Source organism: Falco punctatus (genome assembly GCF_963210335.1).
Source record: "Falco punctatus genome assembly, chromosome: 7".
Classification (NCBI taxonomy): Eukaryota; Metazoa; Chordata; class Aves; order Falconiformes; family Falconidae; genus Falco; species Falco punctatus.
In genome coordinates, this window is record NC_137587.1 from 70,454,106 (window position 1) to 70,477,519 (window position 23,414).

General features: G+C 42.3%; 1 protein-coding gene across 2 annotated transcripts in view; it reads left to right on the top strand.

Annotated features, from left to right (window-relative positions):
• The window catches only part of IQGAP1 (IQ motif containing GTPase activating protein 1), a 69,407-nt gene extending 47,381 nt beyond the window's left edge, over positions 1-22,026 (top strand). For both annotated transcript variants that reach the window (XM_080395435.1, XM_080395434.1), the window contains exons 19-38: positions 300-470; positions 3,394-3,477; positions 3,576-3,647; positions 3,752-3,821; positions 4,344-4,552; positions 5,530-5,685; positions 5,842-6,005; positions 7,206-7,430; positions 8,710-8,850; positions 8,943-9,027; positions 11,244-11,476; positions 12,197-12,329; positions 12,683-12,785; positions 13,913-14,048; positions 15,933-16,020; positions 16,451-16,663; positions 17,735-17,901; positions 18,784-18,906; positions 19,788-19,896; positions 21,621-22,026. In XM_080395435.1, coding sequence (XP_080251561.1) covers positions 300-470; positions 3,394-3,477; positions 3,576-3,647; positions 3,752-3,821; positions 4,344-4,552; positions 5,530-5,685; positions 5,842-6,005; positions 7,206-7,430; positions 8,710-8,850; positions 8,943-9,027; positions 11,244-11,476; positions 12,197-12,329; positions 12,683-12,785; positions 13,913-14,048; positions 15,933-16,020; positions 16,451-16,663; positions 17,735-17,901; positions 18,784-18,906; positions 19,788-19,896; positions 21,621-21,734 — 2,796 coding nt within the window. In that variant the 3' untranslated portion in view covers positions 21,735-22,026. The remainder of the gene's footprint in view (positions 1-299; positions 471-3,393; positions 3,478-3,575; positions 3,648-3,751; positions 3,822-4,343; positions 4,553-5,529; positions 5,686-5,841; positions 6,006-7,205; positions 7,431-8,709; positions 8,851-8,942; positions 9,028-11,243; positions 11,477-12,196; positions 12,330-12,682; positions 12,786-13,912; positions 14,049-15,932; positions 16,021-16,450; positions 16,664-17,734; positions 17,902-18,783; positions 18,907-19,787; positions 19,897-21,620) is intronic.
• The last annotated feature ends 1,388 nt before the right edge of the window (positions 22,027-23,414 follow it).

The following is a 23,414-nucleotide window of genomic DNA, read 5'->3' on the forward strand; positions in this document are numbered from 1 at the left end:
AAAAGTTGATGTTCCTGTCGTTCCTATCCTTAATGCAGCTCTGAGAGAATGCCTCAATGTTAGTCATGTTAACAAGCTTAGTAACTCATTACACTGGGCATCATCAGATTGTGCGTGTCAAAACTCCTTGTCCCAATTAGAAAAATTTGTCCTGTTGGTAAAAAGGGTACAGGGCCATGGTGTGCTGTTTATTGAAAGACAAACTCTAAGTCTCTTAATATGGAAGGCTGATGTAACATCCTGTTTCTTGGATCTCCATTCTCTTTCTGGCTCTTCTTCGTACCATGATACTAATTCAGAGCACCATATCTGGAGTCACTGCAGCATACAACCGAGAGCAGCTCTGGCTGGCCAATGAGAACCTAATTACGAAGCTTCAGGCTTGCTGTCGAGGATATCTTGTTCGCCAGGAATTCAACTCAAGAATGAATTTTTTGAAGAAACAAGTCCCAGCAATTACTTGCATTCAGGTAGTGATATTCTTTAATTATGTTTTAAACTTGTACCCTGCAGTTGTTTTCAGTACGCAAGCTCATTGACAGTTTTTGTTCAGTTCAGTTACAGCGCAGTTGTTTTCACATGATTTTACAAAATATCTGAAGGCATTTCCATCTCCCAAAGAGTTTTGGTTTATTATTTATTTTCCATGTCATATACAATCAATAACGTCTTCTCAGGCAGAATTGGAGAGAGAAAAACTTAATCTGAGGAAGCTTTACCTATAATTTTATTACCAGATTCAGTGTGTTGTGAATAGGGCAATATGAAGTGTGCCGTATGTCTTCATGGTGGTAATACCATGTGATGCGATTCCTCCAGAACTGAAGACAATCATAGAATCGTTTAGGTTGGAAAAGAGCTTTAAGGTCATAGAGTCCATCCGTTAACCCAGCACTGCCAAGTCCATCGCTAAACCACGTCTACATATCTGTTAAATCCCTCCAGGGCTGGTGACTCAACCCCTTCCCCGGGCAGCCTGGTCCAGTGCTTGACAACTCTTTCAGAAAAGAAATCTTTCCTCATATCCGATCTAAACCTCCTCAAGTTGCACCAGAGCCATTTCCTCTTGTCCTATCACTTGTTACTTGGGAGAAGAGACAACCCCACCTGCCTACAGCCTTCTTCCAGGCAGCTGTAGAGAGCGATAAGGTCCCCCTGGGCCTCCTTTTCTCCAGGCCGAACACCTCCAGTTCCCTCAGCTGCTGCTCATAGGACTGGTGCTCCAGCCCCTTCCCCAGCTCCGTTGCCCATCTCTGGACACGCTCCAGCACCTCAGTGTCTGTCTTGTAGCGAGGGGCTCAGAACTGGACCCAGGATTTGAGATGCAGCCTCAACCAGTGCCCAGTACAGGGGGACAGTCACTGCCCTGGTCCTGCTGGCCACACCATTTCTGATACAAGCCAGGATGCTGTTGGCCGCCTTGGCTACCTGGATGCGCTGCCGGCTCATGTTCAGCTGGTTCCTGACCAGCACCCCCAGGTCCTTTCCAGCTCCTCTGCCCCAGCCTGCAGTGCTGTGAGGCTGGTGTGACCCATGGGCAGGACCCAGCACTGGGCCTTGTTGAACCTCGTACGGTGGCCTGGGCCATCGGTCCAGCCTGCCCAGGTCCCCCTGCAGAGCTGCCTGCCCTCCGGCAGGTCAGCACTCCCACCCAGCTGGGTGTCACCTGCAGACCGAGGGTGCGCTTGGTCCCCTTGTCCTGACCTGAACCCTGGGGAGCACCAGGTGTGATCGGCTGCCAGCGGGATGTGACTCCGCTCCCCACCGCTCCTTGGGCTCACCCGTCCAGGCGGTGTTACCCAGCGGACAGAACGCCTGTCCGAGCCATGAGCAGCCCGTTTCTCCAGCAGAATGCTGTGGGAACCACTGGCAAAAGCTTTACTGAAGCCTGGGTAGTCAACATGCGCGGCCTTTCCCTCATCCACTACACGGGTCACCTTGTCAGAGGAGATCGGGTTGGTCAGGCAGGACCTGCCTTTCATGACCCTACGCTGGCTGGGCCAGAGCCCCTGGTTGTCCTGCACGTGCCGCGTGACGGCACTCAAGGCGATGGGCTCCATGACCGTCCCTGGCACCGAGGTCAGGCTGCCGGGGCTGCAGTTCCCCAGATCCTCCTTGTGGCCCTTCTTGTGGCTGGGCATCACGTTTGCTGACTCCAGCCAGCTGAAGGACCTCCCAGGTCAGCCAGGGCTGCTGAGAAATGATTGCAAGTGTCCTGGTGAGCGCTTCCACTGCTCCCTCGGTTCGCCTGGGTGGATCCATCCCGCCCCATGGGCTTGTGTGTGTCAGGGTGGTGTAGAGGCCGCGGACCATTTCCCCTTGGATTACGGGGGCTTCCTGCTCCCCCTCCCTGTCTTCCAGCTCAGGGGGCTGGGCACCCCGAGAACAACTGAGGCAAAGGTGGCATTAAGTACCTCAGCCCTTTCCTTATCCTTTGTCACCACGTTTCCCCCCACATCCAATAAAGGATGGAGGTTCTCCTTGGCCCTCCTTCTGTTGCTAATGTATTTACAGAACCTTTTTTGTTGTTGTCTTTTAAGGCAGTAGCCAGATTAAGTTGTAGTTGGGCTTTGGACCTTCTGATTTTCTCCCTGCATAACCTCATGGCATCCTTGTAGTCTAGAAGTCATAAAATCTTTTTTCCGGAGTTCCAGAAACAACATGATTTTCAGTATTCCTGAGTAAGATTATTCTTCTCTTCAGATTTGTCCAGGGATTTGGAGGATTGAGGACCTGAAAGAGATGGTGGGGTAATTCAGCATGAGGTTTGGTGCATTTGCAGGATAGCAATGAAAAAAATCTTTCTCCGGTGTTGTAACTGAAATGTGTGCAAATTAAATAGATGCTTTGCACCCTATTACCACTTCATTATTTGAGCTCTGTGTGTGTGTGTTTGTTTCTGCCTAAGTAGCATGCATTCTGTGTGTATATTTGAAAAAAAAACACAACAAAACCCCCAAAATGACTCCCAGCCTATTCAAAGTAACACTCCCTTCAAGTGTAGTCCAAACTCTTGCCTAACTTCTGTTCCAAGCACCAGTAGCAGCAAGTCTGCGCTGAAGGCTTATAAAGTTACATCACTGTTCTCGCCAGCAGCAGCATCTAACACATAATCCTCATGTAGAACAGTTTCTGTCAGCTTGACTGTTTAGTTACATCCTTCGGCTCCAGCTGTGCCTCGGAAGGCCCAGGCTCTTCACGGAGGTCGTTCCTGTCTCTCACGAGTACAGCTGGTGAAGTAGTTCATGCTTCACACTATTTCATGAATAAGATAAGCATGTCTCCCTCACCTTTTACATGGCCAGAAGGGAAGTTGGAAGCTGAAAAGCAGAAAGAAGCTCAGATTTGTAATTACTTCTGTTTAATTAGAAAAATGTGCCTTTCTGTTTTCAGTCCCAGTGGCGTGGCTACAAGCAGAGGAAGGCATATCAAATCCGTTTGGATTACCTGCGAGCGCAAAAGGATCAAGTAGTTAAGGTAGTGAAGGCTCTGTGATGAGTTTTTTGGTAGACCTTTTGGGTAAAGAACTTTGTTGGAAAGGTTTTTATCTGAGTATTTTGGTTACCCTTCTATAGATTCAATCAATGACGAGGATGTATCAAGCCAGAAGACGTTACAGAGATCGCCTGCAGTATTTCAGAAACCATGTAAGAGGCTATCTTGTTAAATTAATTTAATACCCGACTTTTGTACTCTTTCCAGAATGAGGTCAAGTGCTTATTTTATTCTGATTTTTTTTTTTTAATCCTAGATAAATGATGTTATAAAAATTCAAGCCTTTATCCGAGCAAACAAAGCACGAGAAGACTATAAAACCCTCAGTAAGTATTCCCAAGAGGATAAAACTGATGTGCCTCGAATCTCCATTTGCCAGGGAAGTTGCTAGTGTGATGTATAACATCAGGACAGTTTTGAAGAGCGATCGGGATGAAGTTGGTAGGACAGCGTGGAGAGTAGGTGGTTCTTGAGGCTGAAGGAAAAATTGATTCCAGCTGTTGCTTTTGCTGCTGAAAAATTGAGCTGTAGCTTTGCAGTTAACTTTGGTGGTGTGGACTACCCTAGGCTGATACTGACTTTGCTCTTTACTATTTGTTTCTCTCATGATTTACTTAAAACAAGAAATCCAAAATGTCAGAAGCTGTTCAGACATTGTGGTGCTGATTTTATTCTGGTTGCTCCTTGATCATAGAATCATTTAGTTTGGAAAAGATCTTTCAGATCATAGAGTCCAGCCATAAACCTAACAGTGCCAAGTCTGCCACATGTGCTGTTTAAACATAGATAGATAAGGCATGTATTCACTTCTGTTTCCCATCCCCTGATGTTTTCTTACCTATTTTTAGTTAATGCTGAAAACCCACCTATGGCTGTAGTTCGGAAATTTGTCCACTTGCTCGATCAGAGTGACCAAGATTTTCAGGAGGAGCTTGAGCTAATGAAACTGCGTGAGGAAGTTGTAACCTTGATCCGATCCAATCAGCAACTGGAAAATGACCTCAATCTCATGGACATCAAAATTGGTCTCCTGGTGAAAAACAAAATTACATTGCAGGTAGGAAATGTGCTGATGGAAGAGCAACTACAGATTGAGCTGAGCCCAGCAGTAGTTAACATGGAAAGTTCCTGGCCTTGGATGTCAGTTGCTCAGGTCCAGTGGAAAATGTTGCCTCAGACTTCCAGATTTTACTCCCAGTATGTTTTTACTCCATGCCACTAATTTAGTATGTATCTCCCTAGAAGGAAAGCTGTAGTAGGGGGAGAAACAAGACCTGAAGCTAAGAGAGATAAACAGATATCAGACTGTCTTGACCTGATGAATGCAACAGATTGTGTGTTTGGAGGCTTTGAGGTTAAACAAGTGACAGTGCCACACAAGCTTGCAGCAAGGGGGATGATTTTGGAGGCAGCAGATGTGCTTGTGCCACTTGGTGTTAGTTGGTTAAAGGAGGCCCCCTCTATCGCTTGTCTGACATGATTAATTTCACAAAAAAAAAGCTCTTGCTGATACAGCATTGCCTTTTGTTCAAGCTGAAGTTTGGGTAAGCTTTTCATTTGGTCCTGGATGGTATGACGCTAGGCTCCTCCCAGTGTAAAATCTCAGTTGGTGTGAAATTAATCTTGAAAGGAAGCTGCAGCTTTTGGGCTGCTGCCTGCAGTGAAAAGTGCTGTTGCTGTCAGAGTATGTAGAAGTAGTGAGCTAGTTGAGTATGAAACAGGATTTATAGGTTTTAAGTCCAATTTAAAAAGGAAAACATTTTCAAGCATCTTCAGGATGCTACCAGCTCTGGTAGTAATTGCTGCCAAGAGTGACTCATTTCTAGGGTTTCAGGCAAATTCAGGAAGTCAAGGACAAAGCAGAACATGTACTTCCAATCAGAGAAATCACTGTCATAGCAAATACTGCTTCACTTTAATAGCCCCAGACATATCTTGACCCTGCCTTTCCACGTGCAAGAGAAGTGCAACTGTTTTCCACTATTGCCTGTTATAAAATACTTAGGGGAAACTGTCCCTTTTCTTTCTTTCTAGGATGTCGTTTCTCATAGCAAAAAGCTTACCAAGAAGAACAAGGAACAGCTGTCTGACATGATGATGCTGAACAAACAAAGGGGAGGTTTGAAAGCTTTGAGCAAAGAGAAGAGAGAAAAGCTGGAAGCCTATCAGCATCTCTTCTACTTACTTCAGGTAAGCAGCTTCTAACGCTGCTCGGTGACCTCTTGCCATAGAGGCTTGTATGTCTTGGCACAGTCTTTGCTTGTGTACTGTAGTTTTGAGCCACCATAGTTCTTAGCGATGTCGTGTGTAAACATGCACACTAAATAATTTTTCTTGTTGTTGTAGACTAACCCAACCTACTTGGCCAAGCTGATCTTTCAGATGCCTCAAAACAAATCCACAAAGTTCATGGATTCCGTCATCTTCACGCTGTATAATTATGCTTCCAATCAAAGAGAGGAATACCTGTTGTTGCGGCTTTTTCAAACGGCATTGCAGGAAGAGATCAAGTACGTGGTAGCATACAGCATGTTCTTGCTGTGGAATCAGTTTTGGCAATGTCTGAAATTGAGGCATTTTTCATGTTACATCTCTTGCTAATATGCAGATAATGCTAACCTGTCCCTTCATTGTCCTCTTCCCATATCATACCTGTTCTTCATGTAGTCTATAAAGGAAGATTTAAGTATATCCATTGAGGACAAGGGCTTTTAACTTCAGTCAAGATTTCACTGCTCAGCATGGCAGCTGCTTTTAATCTGCTGCAGAGTCATTCTAAAATTCAGTCTAATTTCAATTCTCCAGTGTCTGGTTATAAACACCTCCAACAAACTGCAAACTCAGGCTTTACAAGCCAGGGAGAGAGCTAATGCTAAGCGCTCTAAGTTTTCAAAAGCTGTTGTGGAGGCCAAAACAGAGAGGCTTTATTGTTTGGAGTTTCTGTTTCCTCTCAGTTAGGGAATCCGGCTGTCCTCAGGCATGCTTTGTTTGAGGTGGCCCTTAGAGCTCGGTGTTACAGGACTTCACTTCTTCACAGTGCAAGAGCTGCACAACTGGCTGTGAAGAAGAACGCACAAAAAATTTTTTGAGGAACTACTCTTCAAGCATTCTCTGGAATGCTTGTGAAGCATGAAGGTGGTATATGCCCTGAAACATATTATAACCTCTAAAAGACACTTCCCTCCCCGCCGCTCCCCACCCCCCCCCCCTGTAAATTCATGCCTGGAATAATAGTCCAGGGAAATGTAGATATTTTGTTCTCTGCCACTGTATTTCACATAGGAGTATACTAGGAGTGGCTTTTGTTGTCTGTTTGCTTCTTTTTTTATCGTAAATACTGGAAGAAACCTACTATTATTTTTCTTCTCTACATAAACCATGCTCTGCTTGCTCTATATGTTTTAATTGTGCTCTCAAATAGAGTGTTCAATTGCATTTGCATTGATTGTTGTCAAGATGACTACTGGCAAGTTGCATTGGAATTCCCCAACAGAGGTCATAAGTTTCTTGCCTCATGCGTCCTGAGAAGTGTTCCAGTATTGTTCTTACACAATGTTGTAGTTTACTGCTGTATTGAGATTTTAGTACAAATCCATCATCTGTTTTGTGAGGGTGATGCTCTATAAGAGTTTGTTTTATGCAGAGAAGTGTATCTAAAGCTGACAGAATTATGCATACCTCATATTTCATACAGATTCTTTCTTCTTCAGATCAAAAGTAGACCAAATACAGGAAATTGTGACTGGGAATCCTACTGTTATTAAAATGGTGGTAAGTTTCAACCGTGGTGCCCGTGGTCAGAATGCTCTGAGGCAAATCTTGGCACCAGTTGTGAAGGAAATCATCGATGACAAATCACTCAATATCAAAACTGACCCAGTGGATATTTACAAGTCTTGGGTTAACCAGATGGAGTCTCAAACTGGCGAGGCCAGGTATGGGAACCATTACTACTGTGTTTTTCTAAAGTTGCTTGGCTGCTTTGCACGGCTCAGTTAATCATTCCAAACCATCCTTGGCTTCACTATGTGCATCTGTCCAACTGATACCGGCCTTCCCATCCCCTCAAGATGGCTTTCATCTGAGAGTTCTAAAGATCAGGTTCTGGCAATGGTGTTGAGGTTATTGAAAGGGGATCTCATTAGGAGATGGAAGAAGAAATGGTCTTTGGTGTTTGCCTGTGTTGACTTAATAATTAGCTATGAGATGCCCTCTAACCTAAAAGAAATCATGATAAGAAGTAGTGCTTGGGAATCTGTTCCGTGTCAGTCTCTGTTCATGTCTTACATAGCTTATGCAAATTTAGGTGTTCTTTGCAAGCCAACAAAACCTCTTTTTCTGGATGAGAAGCATGACATTGCAGTTCTTTTAGTCCTAAATTCTTTCTAATTAGTATGAGCCACTGATGACAGTTGAATTGTGCTGGATGGTTTTCTGCCATTCTGGTTTCTTTTTCTTCCAGTGCATGTGATTTGCTGGAACCTGAGGTTTCTGTTGTCTTGGTTGTGGTTTTTAATATACTTAAAAAAACAAACCACAAAAAAAAAAAACAAAAACCCACCATACAGTTGGAGTGAGTTTCCCCCTTCAAAGCGGTCTGCAGTCATATCTTTCCCTATGCCTGGTTCAAAATTCTGGACATGTTAAAAATGCAGGTGAAGATAGGTGTTGAGGTCCTTCTCTTTATGTGAGATTTAGGAGACGCTTTTATGAATTATCTGCTTCATCTGTCTGTCTGAGCTGGAATACTGTGCAGCAATTTCAGCTGATGGAGAAAATGTAACTACTCATTTGGCACTGCTTCTGGCCAATAGCATGCTACATCGATTTTTATGGATACTGTTCTGTCCAAGCTTTTATCTTCTTAATGTTCAAATATGTAGGTTGCTTTTTCAGAAATTTATTTGCAGCCTGAAGTATCGCTACCTGTCAGGGATTGCACTTTTTTGCCTGATGTGTATGTATGCATACTGTAAAAAAGATACAGTTTCGAATTAGATGGGCCTTTTCTGACAGTGGCCGTTGCAAGGGAGAGTAGAGGAGAAGTAAAAGCAAGAAGTCTTCAGCTCTTCCAGTGCCTAAAAAGTTAACTGAAGGCAGTGCACAGCTCTTGACAGCCAAGTGAATGTATACTTGTTTCCATGTCAAGCTAGAAATCCTTGAGGTATGCTGGCATGAGGAATACTCACCTTCGCGTTTGACTTTTTCTAATAGCAAACTGCCCTACGACGTTACACCTGAACAAGCTCTAAATCACGAAGAAGTGAGGACGCGCCTGGATGCCTCAATCAGAAACATGAGGACAGTGACAGACAAGTTCCTGTCTGCCATTGTTAGTTCAGTGGACAAAATCCCGTGAGTCTGGTGTACCACAGTATTATCCCTGAGAAGTTGTTGTTAGGTTCATGCTAGCAGCAGTCTTATTTGCCCTTTTCTTTCTCTCAAAGTTATGGAATGCGTTTCATTGCCAAGGTACTAAAAGACTCCCTGCATGACAAGTTCCCTGATGCTGGTGAGGATGAGCTGCTGAAGGTGAGGATCTGGACACCTTTGTGAATAATCGTCAGCCAAATTGGCTGTGGCAAGCACATCTCATTCTTCTAGTTTGTTGGGTGTATGTGTGAACAGGACTGCATGTAAGCCTAGATAAAGCTTATTTATTCTATGGATAGTAAGTGTTTCACATTGGGCTTTTGATTGTTAGCTTCATATACATCACCTGAGATGTAATACGTGGTTCGGAAGGAGGTATCCTGTTGCTTCTGCTTTGCTTTTAATATCTTGGGCATTTGGTCCTTTAGGTGTCTTGACTTGGGGTACTCTTGCTCCTAGAAGGTAAACCTGGGTTTTGCTGGTATGATCACAGCCAGCTGCTCCTTTCTTAAAGAGACAATGTCAAGTTAAAAAGTTTGTATGCAAAATTCTGATGTTCCTAATTCCCCTGTCTGTAACACTCCGACAGCAACGTGCAGTGAGTCACTTCCCAGGATGTCTAGTCAGTTCTGTATTTTGCATTTCTATAGGCTTGGAGAATCAAAAGGATCCTAATAGTAGGTATTGTCAGATGAGCATAGCTTTGGGGTTTCCTTTGCAATTTCTGTTTTTACAGCTTTTGGTAAGGCCTTTGTGTCCATGAATGTTTTACTTGTTAATAAAACAAAGTTTGGATCTTAGAATACTTGACAACGTCTCTTTAAACTTCTCTGCCTCTGCTTCATTACAAAATAATTACAAATCTGAATGCTGTTTTCTTCTCTCTTCTAGTTCTGTGCTTTCCCATTCTGAGACATCGATTCTTTCTATGCAGGTGAATTAATTTCTTCCATCTATAATTATAGGTGGAAAACTGCGGTTTTGGTTAATCCTCGTGGAAACAATGTAACTGTCCACATGAAAGTCAAAACTGCAGTTGCGTGCAATGACTACTTGTAGATTATAATATTATTTTTTTAGCAACCAAAGCTATCCATATAATATACTGTTCTTTTCCCGCTGCAAATTTGAAAGTTATTGATACAGTTTCTTTCACAGATGTATTTTATTGTTACTGGTAGTAAACAGCTTTGGCTGTTGTCACCCCACAACACAATCTGAGAATACAGCAGAGGCTTGTGTGAAACAGTTGTCAAAAACATGACCTCACTGAGAGCAGTTAATAATTTCTGGGGCTGCTCGGCAGCGGCTAGCTTTTTTCTCACTGTTTGTTCCCGATCTCTTCCGTGCGTTTAAGTCACGTGGTGAGCAGGCGAAGCCAAGGTTCGGTGACCTGGCCCTCTGCAAATTTCTGTGAAGCACCAGAAAATACTAGGGCACGCGGCGTGAGAACTGTCGCTTTACATCAGCATGTTGGGTTAATTCCTTTTCATTGCTGGAATTACTTTTTGCAAAATCTCAAATACAGGTTAGAAGTATATTTGTGAGCATATGGATAATGTGACCTTTTTTTGTTCTTTGAAGTTTGTTGCTGCTCACATTTGACTAGGTAAATTGTATTTTGAAGGGTCAAATGCTACTTGTCTTCTGTGCTTCTGATTTTCTTACCTCTGGATTAAATGGTTTCTTGGTTACTCTTGCTAACTGGGGGTCTGTGCCTGAAAATGTTGCTGGCTTACTGGAGAATTACTCTGAAAGAGAAAAGGGCTTTGGAGAAGGAATGGAAAGTAGTTTCCTCAGGTTAACTCCTTTGTGTGCCATGCTTCCTCACCATTTTTGCTTTGTTGGAGATGGCAGCCGATTCTGCACACTTTCCTAAGAATTAGCTCTTGTTCCGTATTGAAACTGCGTTACCAGGTTCCTCTATACCATGATCGTTCTGCCCTCTGTTAGACTAACTCGGTTACACTTAATTCTCCTGATAGTTTGTCTCATGCTGATACAAGTAGTCTGTTGGTAACCTGTAATATCTCCTGTCTGTATGTCTTTTCAAGTTCAAGTTTTACATCTTTATGCATAGGAATACCTGCTGCTGTAGTGTCCTGTGACTAGTAGTGCTCAGTCTTCCCTCTTTGTGTTGACTATCCTATTGCATTTGAATGATTTTAATTATTTTTTTTTTTTTTACACTGTAGAGTCTTGGGGATAGTATGTGCTTGCATACAGCGGCACATCAGAACCTTTGTCTTGGAAGGGGCCTCTCGCTTACAAGAAAATAATTTGTCAAAGCACAGTCAGAGTAGTTTCAATAAAATTCAGTTGGGTCCTATACCATTGTTTCTTAATGCGTTTCTTCTCTACTCAACTTTTCCCAGATTGTTGGCAACTTACTGTATTATCGCTACATGAATCCAGCCATTGTCGCACCAGATGCGTTTGACATCATTGATCTCTCAGCTGGAGGCCAGCTGACCACGGACCAGCGCCGAAACCTTGGCTCCATTGCAAAGATGTTGCAGCACGCGGCGTCCAATAAGATGTTCATGGGAGACAACGCGCACTTAAGCATCATTAATGAATACCTATCGCAGTCATACCAGAAATTCAGGTAGAAGACCGTAGCTAATTAGGAAGTTTGGCAGGGGGTAGCATTACAGTAAAAAGGAAAAGTTATGAATGTTAAGTATGATAGATTCTCTCTCTGTCAAATATGCAGTCTGTAGAGATTGCACTGCAGACTGCTGTATCAATGACAATGGCAGCTATTTATGAACGATACGTTATATGTTAATGAGATTGTGAAGTCAAGTATTTTGACTTGGGGATTTCTAGAATAAAAGTTGCTTTTGCATGTGTTTATTGTGATACTTCAGAGATGGACAACTAGAATGGGCATACATTCTTCTGTCCTATATGAACCTGGCTCCACATGAAAATCCAGTGGTGCTCAAGTATAAAGCAGGTTGGTGGTCAGCTGTTCGTATAGCTGAAGCGAGTTTTTGTTCAAAATTGTCATCCAGTGATTTCTGGGAGCAAGGAGTGTTACTGTAGGGGGGGCAGGAGGATGTGTGAACAAGATGGCTGGAGCCTTAGACCAGTCCTGTGAATGCTGAAAATGAGCCAATGTCAACGTGGCCAGTACCAATAATTGAATTTACTGGATTACTTCTGACGTGTTAAACTCAAGCTGACAAGCTGTAGTGTGCTCTGTTGTACCATAGTTTGAAGGAGAGAGACTACGCTGGGGATTGTCACGGGGAGTTAATGCTTTTCATACATATGTGACTCGGAGTCATACTGATTCTTCTTTCCTCTTTTTTTTCTGCAGACGTTTTTTTCAGGCTGCCTGTGAGGTTCCTGAATTGCAGGATAAATTTAATATTGATGAATATTCTGACTTGGTGACTCTCACTAAACCAGTTATTTATATTTCTATTGGTGAAATCATCAATACACACACTGTAAGTATACATTGCTCACAGTTGCTCCTTATAAGCAGTGCTTACAAAGAAAATGCTGCTTCTGGCTGAAATGCAAAGTTACCAAATACAGGGCTGAACGTTGTCTTTTGATCGTAGTGTGCCAGAGCTCATCGGTGTTTACAATTAAGTAATTTGCTTTTGGCTTCTCTTAGGTTTCTTTTGAAAGTATTTGAGCCTGTAATAATGGCACAGCTTTAAATGTTAATATTGCTGCTTTGGAGTTCAGTGAAATAAGATCTTTTTCTAAAAGATACCTGCTCAAAGTAATGTAATTTTACTGTCTAGAAAAGGATGTATGATTAACAACTTAAATGTTCTTTCTGTTCATCTAGTTGCTCTTAGACCATCAAGATGCAATTGCTCCTGAGCACAACGATCCAATTCACGAGCTGCTGGACGATCTCGGAGAGGTTCCTACGATTGAGTCCTTAATAGGTGGTCTAGTTTATTGTACTCTTAAGAAATATGTACTCTTAAGAAATTAAATGAATTATCTAAGGAAGCATCACAGGTGATTTGGGAAAACGTGCTCTAAAAAGCAGCAGCAGATTGTTCCAGTGTGTTCTCTCTGACTGCAGAATTTGTTACCCTGAAAAAACCAGAGCTGCTTTCTCTTCTCCCCACCCACCTCACCTCACCCTGCTTGAGACGTTTCTAGAAGACAAAGGGATATTTTGACATGTTTTCTGTGTTCTATTACACTGGAGCCGTTTCTCTGTGTGTGCCTGTGTCTGTCCCAACTTATTTGCAAGGTGGGGTGTGGAAGCGAATGGATATGGTTTTTGGAGAGGATGCTTTGACAGCAAAATGCTTATCTTGAAGTCACTTGAAACCTTTATAAAGGAACGATTGCTGGCATGTTTTCCTCTGAGCACTGGCAAAAACGTGAACGTAAGAAGTGCTATCTGAGCCAATCTAGACCTTGAGTTTAACTAGAACTTACCCTCCTTCCCCATTTCATTTCTCCTATGCGTGGAGAAATGTGGTTATTATGTCAGAGTTTAATCTTGCTGCAGCCCTTTAAAAAAAGAGTGTTGGGAGGGAAACATCCTAACAGCTGTTCCGATGAAAGTTCAGACGCAGTTAGAGCAAGAACGTTTCCTTTTGACAGGATAATCTTGCTTTGTTCATAGAAGATTGCGGTTGCTAACAAGGGCTTCGCTCTTAGCTTGGGAAATTTGTTCTAATGAGGACATAGACATAAAAACATGGTCATATTTTTATTTATAAAGTATTTTTGGCAGGTCAGCTACTCTGTATCTCAGCATCTTAGTCTCTACTGAGAAGCTTTGAATACACAGTGATCTTTAAGGCATATGAACCAGTGATTTTGTGGTGCCTTTCTCACCGGTGCATTCTCTCAGTTTTATGAAGAAAAAGACTGTAACATTCTCAAGATGATGTTTTTAAAAGCTGGTTTTGATTTTTAAAGTGCCCTTTTGACAGTTTAGGAAACAGTGTAGTTTTTCTGTGGTCTCTTACATAGGAAAAAATGTCAAAGCTCTAGCAGTCAAGAATGTAAAGAATACAATTTATTCTATAAACTCTTTTCTGTTTGGCAGGGGAAGGGTCTGGCAATGTTAATGACCCCAACAGGGAAATGCTAGCAAAGACTGAGGTTTCTCTCACACTCACTAATAAATTTGATGTTCCTGGTGATGAGAATGCAGAGATGGATGCGAGGACAATTCTGTTGAAGTAAGTATGGGGTAACTACCTGGTATGTTTCTCAAGAGAACAAGGAACCTGCGTTTTCACAGTTAATCTGCATGTGAAAATAAGAGAATCAAAGTGTAGTTTAAACAAGTGGTGGACTGTTACTTCAAATACACTGACCTTGTAGAGCCATGTCCTTTCAATGCTGCAGCTGTTGAATTTGTTCCTGTCAGTTCTTTGTCACTGCTGAATTTGTCATTTTTTAAAAGTCTGTCTTGGATAGTTCTGGAGGGGAAAACTACCAGAAAAGAAAACTTTCTAAAAGTGAACAAGTGCAACAACAGCAGTTGGATTTGCCTGCATGTGAATAATTTGTAAAGATAATCTTAAATAATCTGTAGCGTTCATCACAATCGGGGTTTAACTCTGAAGTCTATTAACATAGAATTTAGATGAATCAGTATTTGTCTGGCCTATATAATGCCCTCTGTAAATGTTTTCAGTAGAACACGTGTGAAATACGGAAATTTTAAGGGTAACTAAATGTGAAAAACACAATGTTGCTAAGCTTGCTTGCTTACCAAAATCAGTTTCTTTACACAACTTTTATGTGGATTATGTCTGTATCCTGACGGTGAAGTGGGAGATGATGGTAACTCATGATACTCCCCCTGTAGCTTTCCCCTGTCTGTGGGAAATACCTCCTTAGGGTATTTCTGCTGTTGCTGCTCTCCTTTTTTGGTTTATGGCGTGGTCACCTTTTCTTTGCACTCGCTGGCCCCCAAACCTGACTCTTAATAGATGACAACTAATAGCCTTTTTGGGAAATAGAGGTGTTACCAGCCTAATGGAAAGGGAGAAATGGGCAGTCAGAGATTTAATTATTGCTGGACTCTTTATTCCAGAGGACGACTTAGTAATAATACTGCCTCTTGGCCAGTTTTGGCCTTTCCCGGTTGCTGAGGTGTGTAGAGCAGCTACCTGACATTCAGATGCGTATTTCCCTGCTGTGGTGCATTGCTGCTGCTGCTCAGGCGCTAGACAGTTTGACCGAGAATTCTTTGGGTCAGCTTACACTTGGCCTAGATGGACCAGTGACCTCCCAGAAGAAAAATCTTGTCTCCAAAAATAACTTTGTCTGGGCTTCTCAAAAGATAGGTCAGTATTTCCCTGCCCACCAGCAGGAGGTGATGCTGATTTCAAAAGCAGAGATTTACCAGAGGTGCTGGTAGTCATCTGAGTTGTGGATGATGAGGAAGGTGCATGCGTAGTGCGCTTTGTGTGATGCCAGAAATAATTCCAGCCTGACTGCAAAGTACTGAAGGTGCTATTTGGTTTCATTGTGTGGCTCAGAGATAGAATTGCCTTGGAAGTGGGCACTGGCTGCGACTAAATCAGAGCTGAGATCAAGGAATGACCCTGTCTATCACCAGATTGGAGTCGGGGGTCTGCTTTGGCTCTGTTACTGTTCAAATAGTCCTGTGGAGTTTCTTGATACCTGTTACAAAGCACTGAAGTGCACTTAGGTGGATAATATTACAGACTTTTTCTGGCTGCACAAATTCACTGTTGCTGCTACCTGCTTTACCTTTCTCCTTGGAGTTGCAGGTTCTGCAGTCCACGTGGCAGTGCTGGGGCTGCCTTGGAATATACAGGGTAACGTCCTTGCTGTTTGGGGGGGGGTAATGGGGAGCAAATCCTGTGTATTATGTAGGTGAACCTTTCAGGGAACTACTTTCTGATAACACATTGTCAAAGTGAAGTGCTTCTCAGGGTTATGGTCTGGTCTAGCCTATGACTACCTGAGCGGGCATCCGGATGATCGGACTTTAGATAAATCGGTAACATTAGTGTTATTTCAGAATAGAACAGTATTGAACATCTTTCAGTTTAAAGTTTTTTCTTCTATTCTTGATTTATTTACAGCACAAAACGTTTAATTGTTGATGTAATCCGCTTCCAACCAGGGGAGACACTGTCTGAAATCTTGGAAACTCCAGCTACCTCGGAGCAAGTACGAAGTTTTTACCTGCATTCCTTTTAGACTAGGAAGTTGTCATCTGTCTAGATATATGTGGGTGTACTTGGGAATCTGCATTTATGTATTGCAGTTGAAGCAGTCTCCACTGATGCTGGAGCAGTGTGCAATGATTATGAGGAGGGAATATAGTAGAAATAAACTGTATGTGTGAATCTTGCTGCTCTGGTAGTTGCTAGAAACCGTTTATCTAGAAAATGGTTTTAAATGGCATGTAGGCTTCTGCCAGTTCCCCTACATGGAACGTGTTCATCAAACATGGATTCATTTGAGTTAGCACAGGAATGACCAAGGAAAACTTTTTATCCTATGTTATGCCAAAGATCAGACAGTCTCTTTCTGGTTCTTTTGTCACCTTAAAACCAATCCGTTAATGAATTCGTAACTTTTTGTTTTCTTTCTCTAGGAAGTGGAGCATCAAAGAGCAATGCAGAAACGAGCCATTCGAGATGCTAAAACTCCCGATAAGATGAAAAAATCTGTGTCTGTAAAGGAAGATGGCAACTTAAATCTTCAAGAAAAAAAAGATAAAATCAAGATAGGCCTGAAAAAGTTGACAGAACTGGGGACAGTGAATGCCAAAAATAAATACCAGGAGCTAATCAATGACATCGCGAAGGTATGCCATCAGTCGTTTCCTGGTATTCACAGCAGAGTTTTCCCATGGTTTGGGGCGTTGTGAAACTGGCGTGAGTTTTCAGGAGGAGTAAGTTTTGTGGTAGCTGATTTACAGACACAAAGCCTACCTTTTGCCACAGTGTTTCCACCTCTTGGCATTTGGGAGGTCCTTTGTTTTTATAGGACATTTATGTTTTCTCAAATGACTGTGTTGCCAGAATCTCAGGTGTTTAAGGAAAGGTGTTAAAGCTTGGAGGGGAAGTCTTGATGTATGATGTTTTTTTTCACTGTTCCTTTTCACTAATTTAAATAGCACCTCTACAGACTTATTCACATGAGGAAGTATTACCCATAACTTAAAGATGTCCTAACCGTTATTTTCATTTAAATGTACCCATTCAGGAATAACTAAATGATAAAGGAGGGAGCTGACAAAAACTTGCAAACGTGATCTAATGCTGTTGCACATTGCTTCAGTGATAATGTGTTTTATATCTGGTTTACCAAAAAACTATTTGGGAAATGTTATGTATGTAGAGTGAATAAATAATTGCCTTTAGGGGTCAGATTAGAATGGATCGTGCTGTCATTAATATGTATCAAAAATGAAAATAGAAGTCAACTTGAACATGTGATATTCTTTGTTCAGGTGGATGCTTAAATGTGGCTGACAGCAAAGAAAGATAAGGCAGTCTGAGTGCAGCTGTGGTTACAGTGCTTGATTTGTAAGGTACCTTTCCTACCCAGCGGTGGCAAAAATTGCTACCTTCCCTTAGATCAGGTGCTGCCGGTGCCTGCTCTAGCCATCGCAACTAGGACAGCGTTGATGTTCAAGAAAGCAACGAAAGGTTCAAATGAACTGCTGTGTAGAGTTGGTTAGTTCCAAAAATAGTCAACACAGAGAAGTGGTGATGCTTAAACTCGGGCAAGTGCAACTGAGGGCTCCAGCTTGTAGCATAAAGCAAGACTAAGCAAAATCAAATGGTGTGTTTGAAATACTGTGCTTTGGGTTTGAGCAACTGGAGAGCTCGAACAACTGTTAAGTCTCTGCCTGTCTTCCTCTGTGGTGTAGGATATCCGAAATCAGCGTAGATACCGTCAGAGGAGAAAGGCAGAGCTGGTGAAGCTGCAGCAGACGTACAGTGCCTTGAACTCCAAAGCTACTTTTTATGGGGAACAAGTGGATTATTACAAAAGCTACATCAAAACCTGCTTGGATAACCTGGCCAGCAAGGGCAAGTATGTATCTCAGAACCATGCCATGGCCCTAGAAGTGCATCTTATAGAAAGCACGTGTTGCTAAGAAGAATCGTAATGCCGTCTGCTCAAAGCTCCTTGGCCATGCTCTTTGCTGCAGTGCTGATGTGGGAAAGGATCTCTGCAGTGGTGCGAAAATACAGGGAGAGGGCAGTACCCCAAATGGGGTCAAAAAGACGTGCTTGAAAGAATTTTGGTCCCTCTAGGAGAGGGGAGTGTAGAGCGTCCAGTGGGAATGAAGCAGGTTGCCCAGATAATGCACATACTGCTCAGTCAGTCCGTTCTGTCACCCTTTCTAGGAGCAGAGAATGAAAACTACAGCAAAAGCACTGATCACAAGTTGTCCTCCTTTTATCCCAAATAGAGCCAGTTGTAGTGCAAGACAATTCAGATTTCGGGGGAGGAGGGAGGAGGAGTGTTGTCTTCCCCGGTGTGATGTGGGAAGAGCAGCTGCCAGTGAAAAACCGAGGCAAGAAAGGTGTTGAGTAATCTCAGCCTTCTCCATGCCAGTTGTCACCAGATCCCCTTTTGCCTAATGAGAGATGGTACTGCTTTCTGTGAAGTACCATGTGGTTATGTTTTGGGGATTGTTGGTGGTGGTTTCTCTTTTTTTTTTTTTCTTCTCCTGTAGCATAAGTTATTGGTGAATAGTTGAAAATGAAAGATCAGAGCTGAGCTACAAGTGCTTTGTAGATGATGTATTTCTAATAGTGAGTTTATCTATCAGCTGTGTTAGTCACAGCTAATTAGCTATACTGGTGCTATCCCTTCATCCAAATAGGATTAAATGTTTGCTGTCTGAAATGTCTTTGCTTGTTTGACTGATCATCTGGGTGTGGGTTTGGGTGTTTTTTTTTTCCCCAGAGTGTCTAAGAAACCTCGGGAGATGAAAGGCAAAAACAGTAAAAAGATTTCTCTAAAATATACAGCAGCTCGACTCCATGAGAAGGGAGTGCTTTTAGAGATTGAAGACCTGCAAAGTAACCAGTGAGTATCTTTTTTTTAAACTCTCTAGAGCTAAAATAACCTTCTTGGAGGAAAAGAGGTCGAATTCTTGTCTGTCTTTGAACTAGTATATGTGCTGGCAATTGAGGAACGGAAGCTTGAGATTTGTTTGAGATTGTGACAGTTGTCTTGTGGTTTTGTTCTTGGAATTCAGCATTGTTGGTAGACTTAGCTATTAAAGCTGATTGTTTTGGCAGTCTAGGCATAGTGGTCACTTTTCAAGTTCTCTCTTTTTTTTTTTTTTCCCCCCTCTTTTTTCTGGGTAAAGTGAAGCAGGTCTTTGACAGAGAAGTGTAATGGGATTTAAACACGACATCTTTATACCCCCCATTCCTCTTGTCACCCCTGCACTCATGGAAGGGTACCTCCCTGGGTGAATTGCTACTACGGTTAATAGCTCTCACTGTTAAAAAACCCCAAAATCCTAGCTTGAGTTTGTCCAGCTGCAGTTTGCTAGCCTTGAGAACCTGGTATATCTTCCGTGCAATATGGAGAAGTTGCCTGTTACTAGAATCTTTTTCCAACCCTGAACCATATTTTGTACTTTGCACACTAAACAAGGCGTGGATGTGCAGCACTAAAGTAGGCTGTTTAGACTGCACAGGCTAAATTACTGTATTGCCTACTACACTTGTGTGAAGGTGTGATACCAGGCGCAGAATCTGTTAGGCTTCCATTCAGTGTTGTATTGAGTCTGCTTGGCTTTTACATTCTCATTCCAAATGGGAATATAGAATAAAGAGTTAAGAACAGAATTCTTAGAAATTTATCTTCAGATTTCACCTTGTATGTCCTCTCTCTGTTTCAGTAGGAATTAAATGTTCAGTAATGAACTGTGGTTTTTCATTTCTTGAATTTCATAGGTTTAAAAACGTGATATTTGAAATCAGTCCAACAGAAGAAGTAGGAGATTTCGAGGTAAAAGCAAAGTTCATGGGAGTACAGATGGAAACCTTTATGTTACATTATCAGGTAAGAACTGTCCTATTTAATAGTGGCATGTAAATTCCACTTAACAGACTCTTCATGAAAATAACAATTACGTTTTCTGCTTGAATGGTCTGAGAAACGCACTCCAAACCAACTCATTTGTTGCAGGCAAAACAGATGCAATGTAAATGGGGGATTCAGACTACTTTTGTTTCTTTACTAACGAAAGCGTGATGTCAGTCTGTGTTCTTAGTTACACTCACATGTACACACACCGAATGAAAGCTGCGTTTTCAACAACTCCCTGCTACAGCAGAAAGATCAGGAGTCTGTGGTAGCGGTCAGCTGGCCTTGGGTGTGGTGGCTTCAGCTGGTCATTGTGTGTTGGTGGTATTTCCGCCACCCTACGCTTACAGTTCCTTTTAGCCGTACAGTTCTTAGGAGTCCTCAGCCTTTACTTAGGCCAGACTACTAGAACAGGCATACTGACTGACCTTCTCCCAGAGAATTCCCCCTTCTTCCTCCTGTGCCAGTACCATTATGCCTGGCCTCTGTGTCCCCTTCTTCTGCCTTGGTCCCTACCCATCCCCCACCCAAGTTGGGCATCATTAAGTTTGTTAATCAGGGATGCCTTGTGGGTGTCAAAACAGGTTGTGTGCAGGAGCACCTTGCATTGCGTTAAGTCCGTGCCACTTAGCTGGCTACCTCCCGCACGCTGTTTGTGTGTGCCGAGGGCTCCCCGAGCTCATTCTGGCACTAATCTATCAGAGCTGGTCATGAACTTTGTGGTTCATGGGGCTGCCCGAGGCTGCTCACTCCTCAGGCGTGCGTGGCCATGCCACTATGCCTTCGTAGCGCTGCTTTGCAGAAAAAGAGGTGTTCCGACAGGACAGCAACAAGGGAGCTGCCATTGGTCATCCAAGTGTAGCATTAACAGTGGCATCAGTTAAAAAGACTTGCATTTCTATTGCCAGAATTTTTACAGAAAGCAGGAGAAATAGCTTTATGATTGTTCACTCCAGCATCACCCAGGCTAGACAGCTGAGGAGCCATGTTCAGAGTTGGGAACATAGGCAGTGTTGCCCTGCAGTAGCGCTACCTGAATGCTGCCTTCAAAGTGTATTGTTCAAGAGTGGGCTGCTGAGAGAAATTAATTGCTGAGAGACATCGGTGAGCGTGTCTCGGGCTCTGTCAGGTGCATTGCTGACAGCAGCACAGTGTAACTAGAAATACTGCCCGCAGAAACGCCTGAGAGACTGAACGGGCATGGTGCACACAGTCCTAAACAGAGATGCTGTTTCTGCCTCTGCCCTAGTGCGCAGTGCTCTAAACCACCCCACTGACACATACGGCCACCAAGATTTTTATAAAGTGACACTGGAATGTTGTAGCGTTTCATGGGTACGTGATACAATTAGGCACATAGGAGACCCCTTCTAAATGTTACCACAACTTTATGGCTGCTGTGCAAATGAAGACCCTCGAGGTGGCTAGATCTGAAATTTGGCTTTCTTAGAACTGTCTTCTATTTCTGCCTTCTTGTAAATTTTTTTAAATAATCACAGGTTAAAATTTTAAGATCTTAAATGCCTTAGTGTGACTGCATTTTTCATGCAGTACAAGTGGATCTTTAACAAGTCTCTCATTATCTTATGCCATGTACTTTGTGATAGATACTCCTCAAAAACCTGCTGTACCACAAGGTTTTATATATTCTCTATAAGCTCTAGAGTATTCCTTGCTCATAAAGTTATTCTCTTTGGCAGGATCTTTTGCAGCTGCAGTATGAAGGCGTCGCAGTCATGAAGTTGTTTGACAGAGCAAAAGTGAATGTCAACCTTCTGATCTTTCTTCTGAATAAGAAGTTTTATGGGAAGTAACCAACCTCTGCCAGCCAGTCTGTGAGAGGGGAGATGAATAGAAACCTGCACATACAACTTCTAATGACGTAGCTATGTATCAGTATATGCCCATGCTGTGCTAAAATATATCAAATGTATCATGAAGGAGGACTAAGAACCTCTTGTGAATTGACAACCCTGATTGAATTTGCAGGGAGTTGGTTTCTTGTTTATTTATGATCTTTATCTTCAGCTTTGAAGGTCCCCTGAAAAGCAGTTAACTTAGAATGTATTTTTACATGGCGCTGGGGATTAAACTAATAAGAGTATACTTAGGGTATCTGGATGCTTTATTTGCCTAATTGTGTGCTTTGTGAGGCTTGAATTCTTGTTGCCTGTGCAAAGAGAAAGCCGGCACTGCACAGCTGTTGGTTTGCCTCTTCCTGAAAGCAAAACAGTGTTGCAGATTGTACCCGCATTCCAATTAATCTCTAACAGCAATGACCAGAATAAATAATGGTCAAGGTCCAGGTTAGCCCTTTGTTTGCGAGCTTGCGGTGGTGGTGGCAGCTGATTCCCAGGACAGAGCTGCTATGGTCTGGGCAATCAGTAAGCGTCATAAATGGTTGCTGAACTGTTCGTGATTATGTACTATAGCCACGCAGAACAGCTTTAGTGTCTCATTTCTCTTGATTTTTTTTTTTTTTTTTTTTTTTGGTTTATCACACTGTAGTAATTTACAGATGGCCTCTTAAATAGAGGAACCGTGGAATGTATCTACTAGTGCTTACAGATGAAGAGGCCTTTTGGGGACGGGGAGGGAAACTTAAAAAAATTCTTGATATGTTAACTTTTAATGTTGCTTGCAAAGCATTTGAAATGTAAAAATAACGTTTTTTCAGTTTAGAGCAATGTTCTATATATCTGTATCTGATGCAATAAATGTTAGGCTCTGCCTGCAGACTTGTCAAAGGAAGAAGACTATCTTAAATAGGCTAGCTTTTAAAAAGTTAAATTTTTCTAGCTATGCTCAAGTTCCTGTTTCTTCTACTACTTTGTTGGGTTTTTTTTTTACCATGGTGGTGGTGCTGGCTATTCTGCTATATCAAATAAAAATGCAGAGACTCTTTTTAAAACAAAACAAAACAAAAAAACTACCAGACAAACCAAAAAACCTGACCTTTAAATTCATCGGTTGCTCCAGCTTTCCCCCCCGTTTTTTTTCTTAACATTTTTAGTTTTTAAAAAAGGAATATTAAAAAATAACTCTTAATTGCAAATTTCAAGTTATTCGTAAGTCAGTTGTGTTATTTGTTCAGATTACTGAGTTTAATTGAACTTTTTCTCTGATTCACACTGAAATAGTTATTTCAGCTTGGATCTTTTTTTCTCATGAAAGACACTTGTAGCTTTTGAAACAGCTACATCCCTGAGGATCGCTTTTCTGCAGTTCTCTTGGAAGTGAATATTTAAATCTGCTGGTGTCTAGACTGTATTTAAACATATTTTACTGTTGGTGCATGTGTGGTCCAACGCAATAACAAAAATTACTTACCAAATGCAAGACAAATCTTTATGGTCCAGATCATCTGAAACAGAGATACCTGAGAAATGAATTTCCACTGAAATGTGAAAGAAAGGTCTGAAATGGGATAAGGGTCTTGCCTTGGGGTTTTGTGTGTGGGTTTTTTTGTTTTGGTTGGGGTTTTTTTGCCTGCC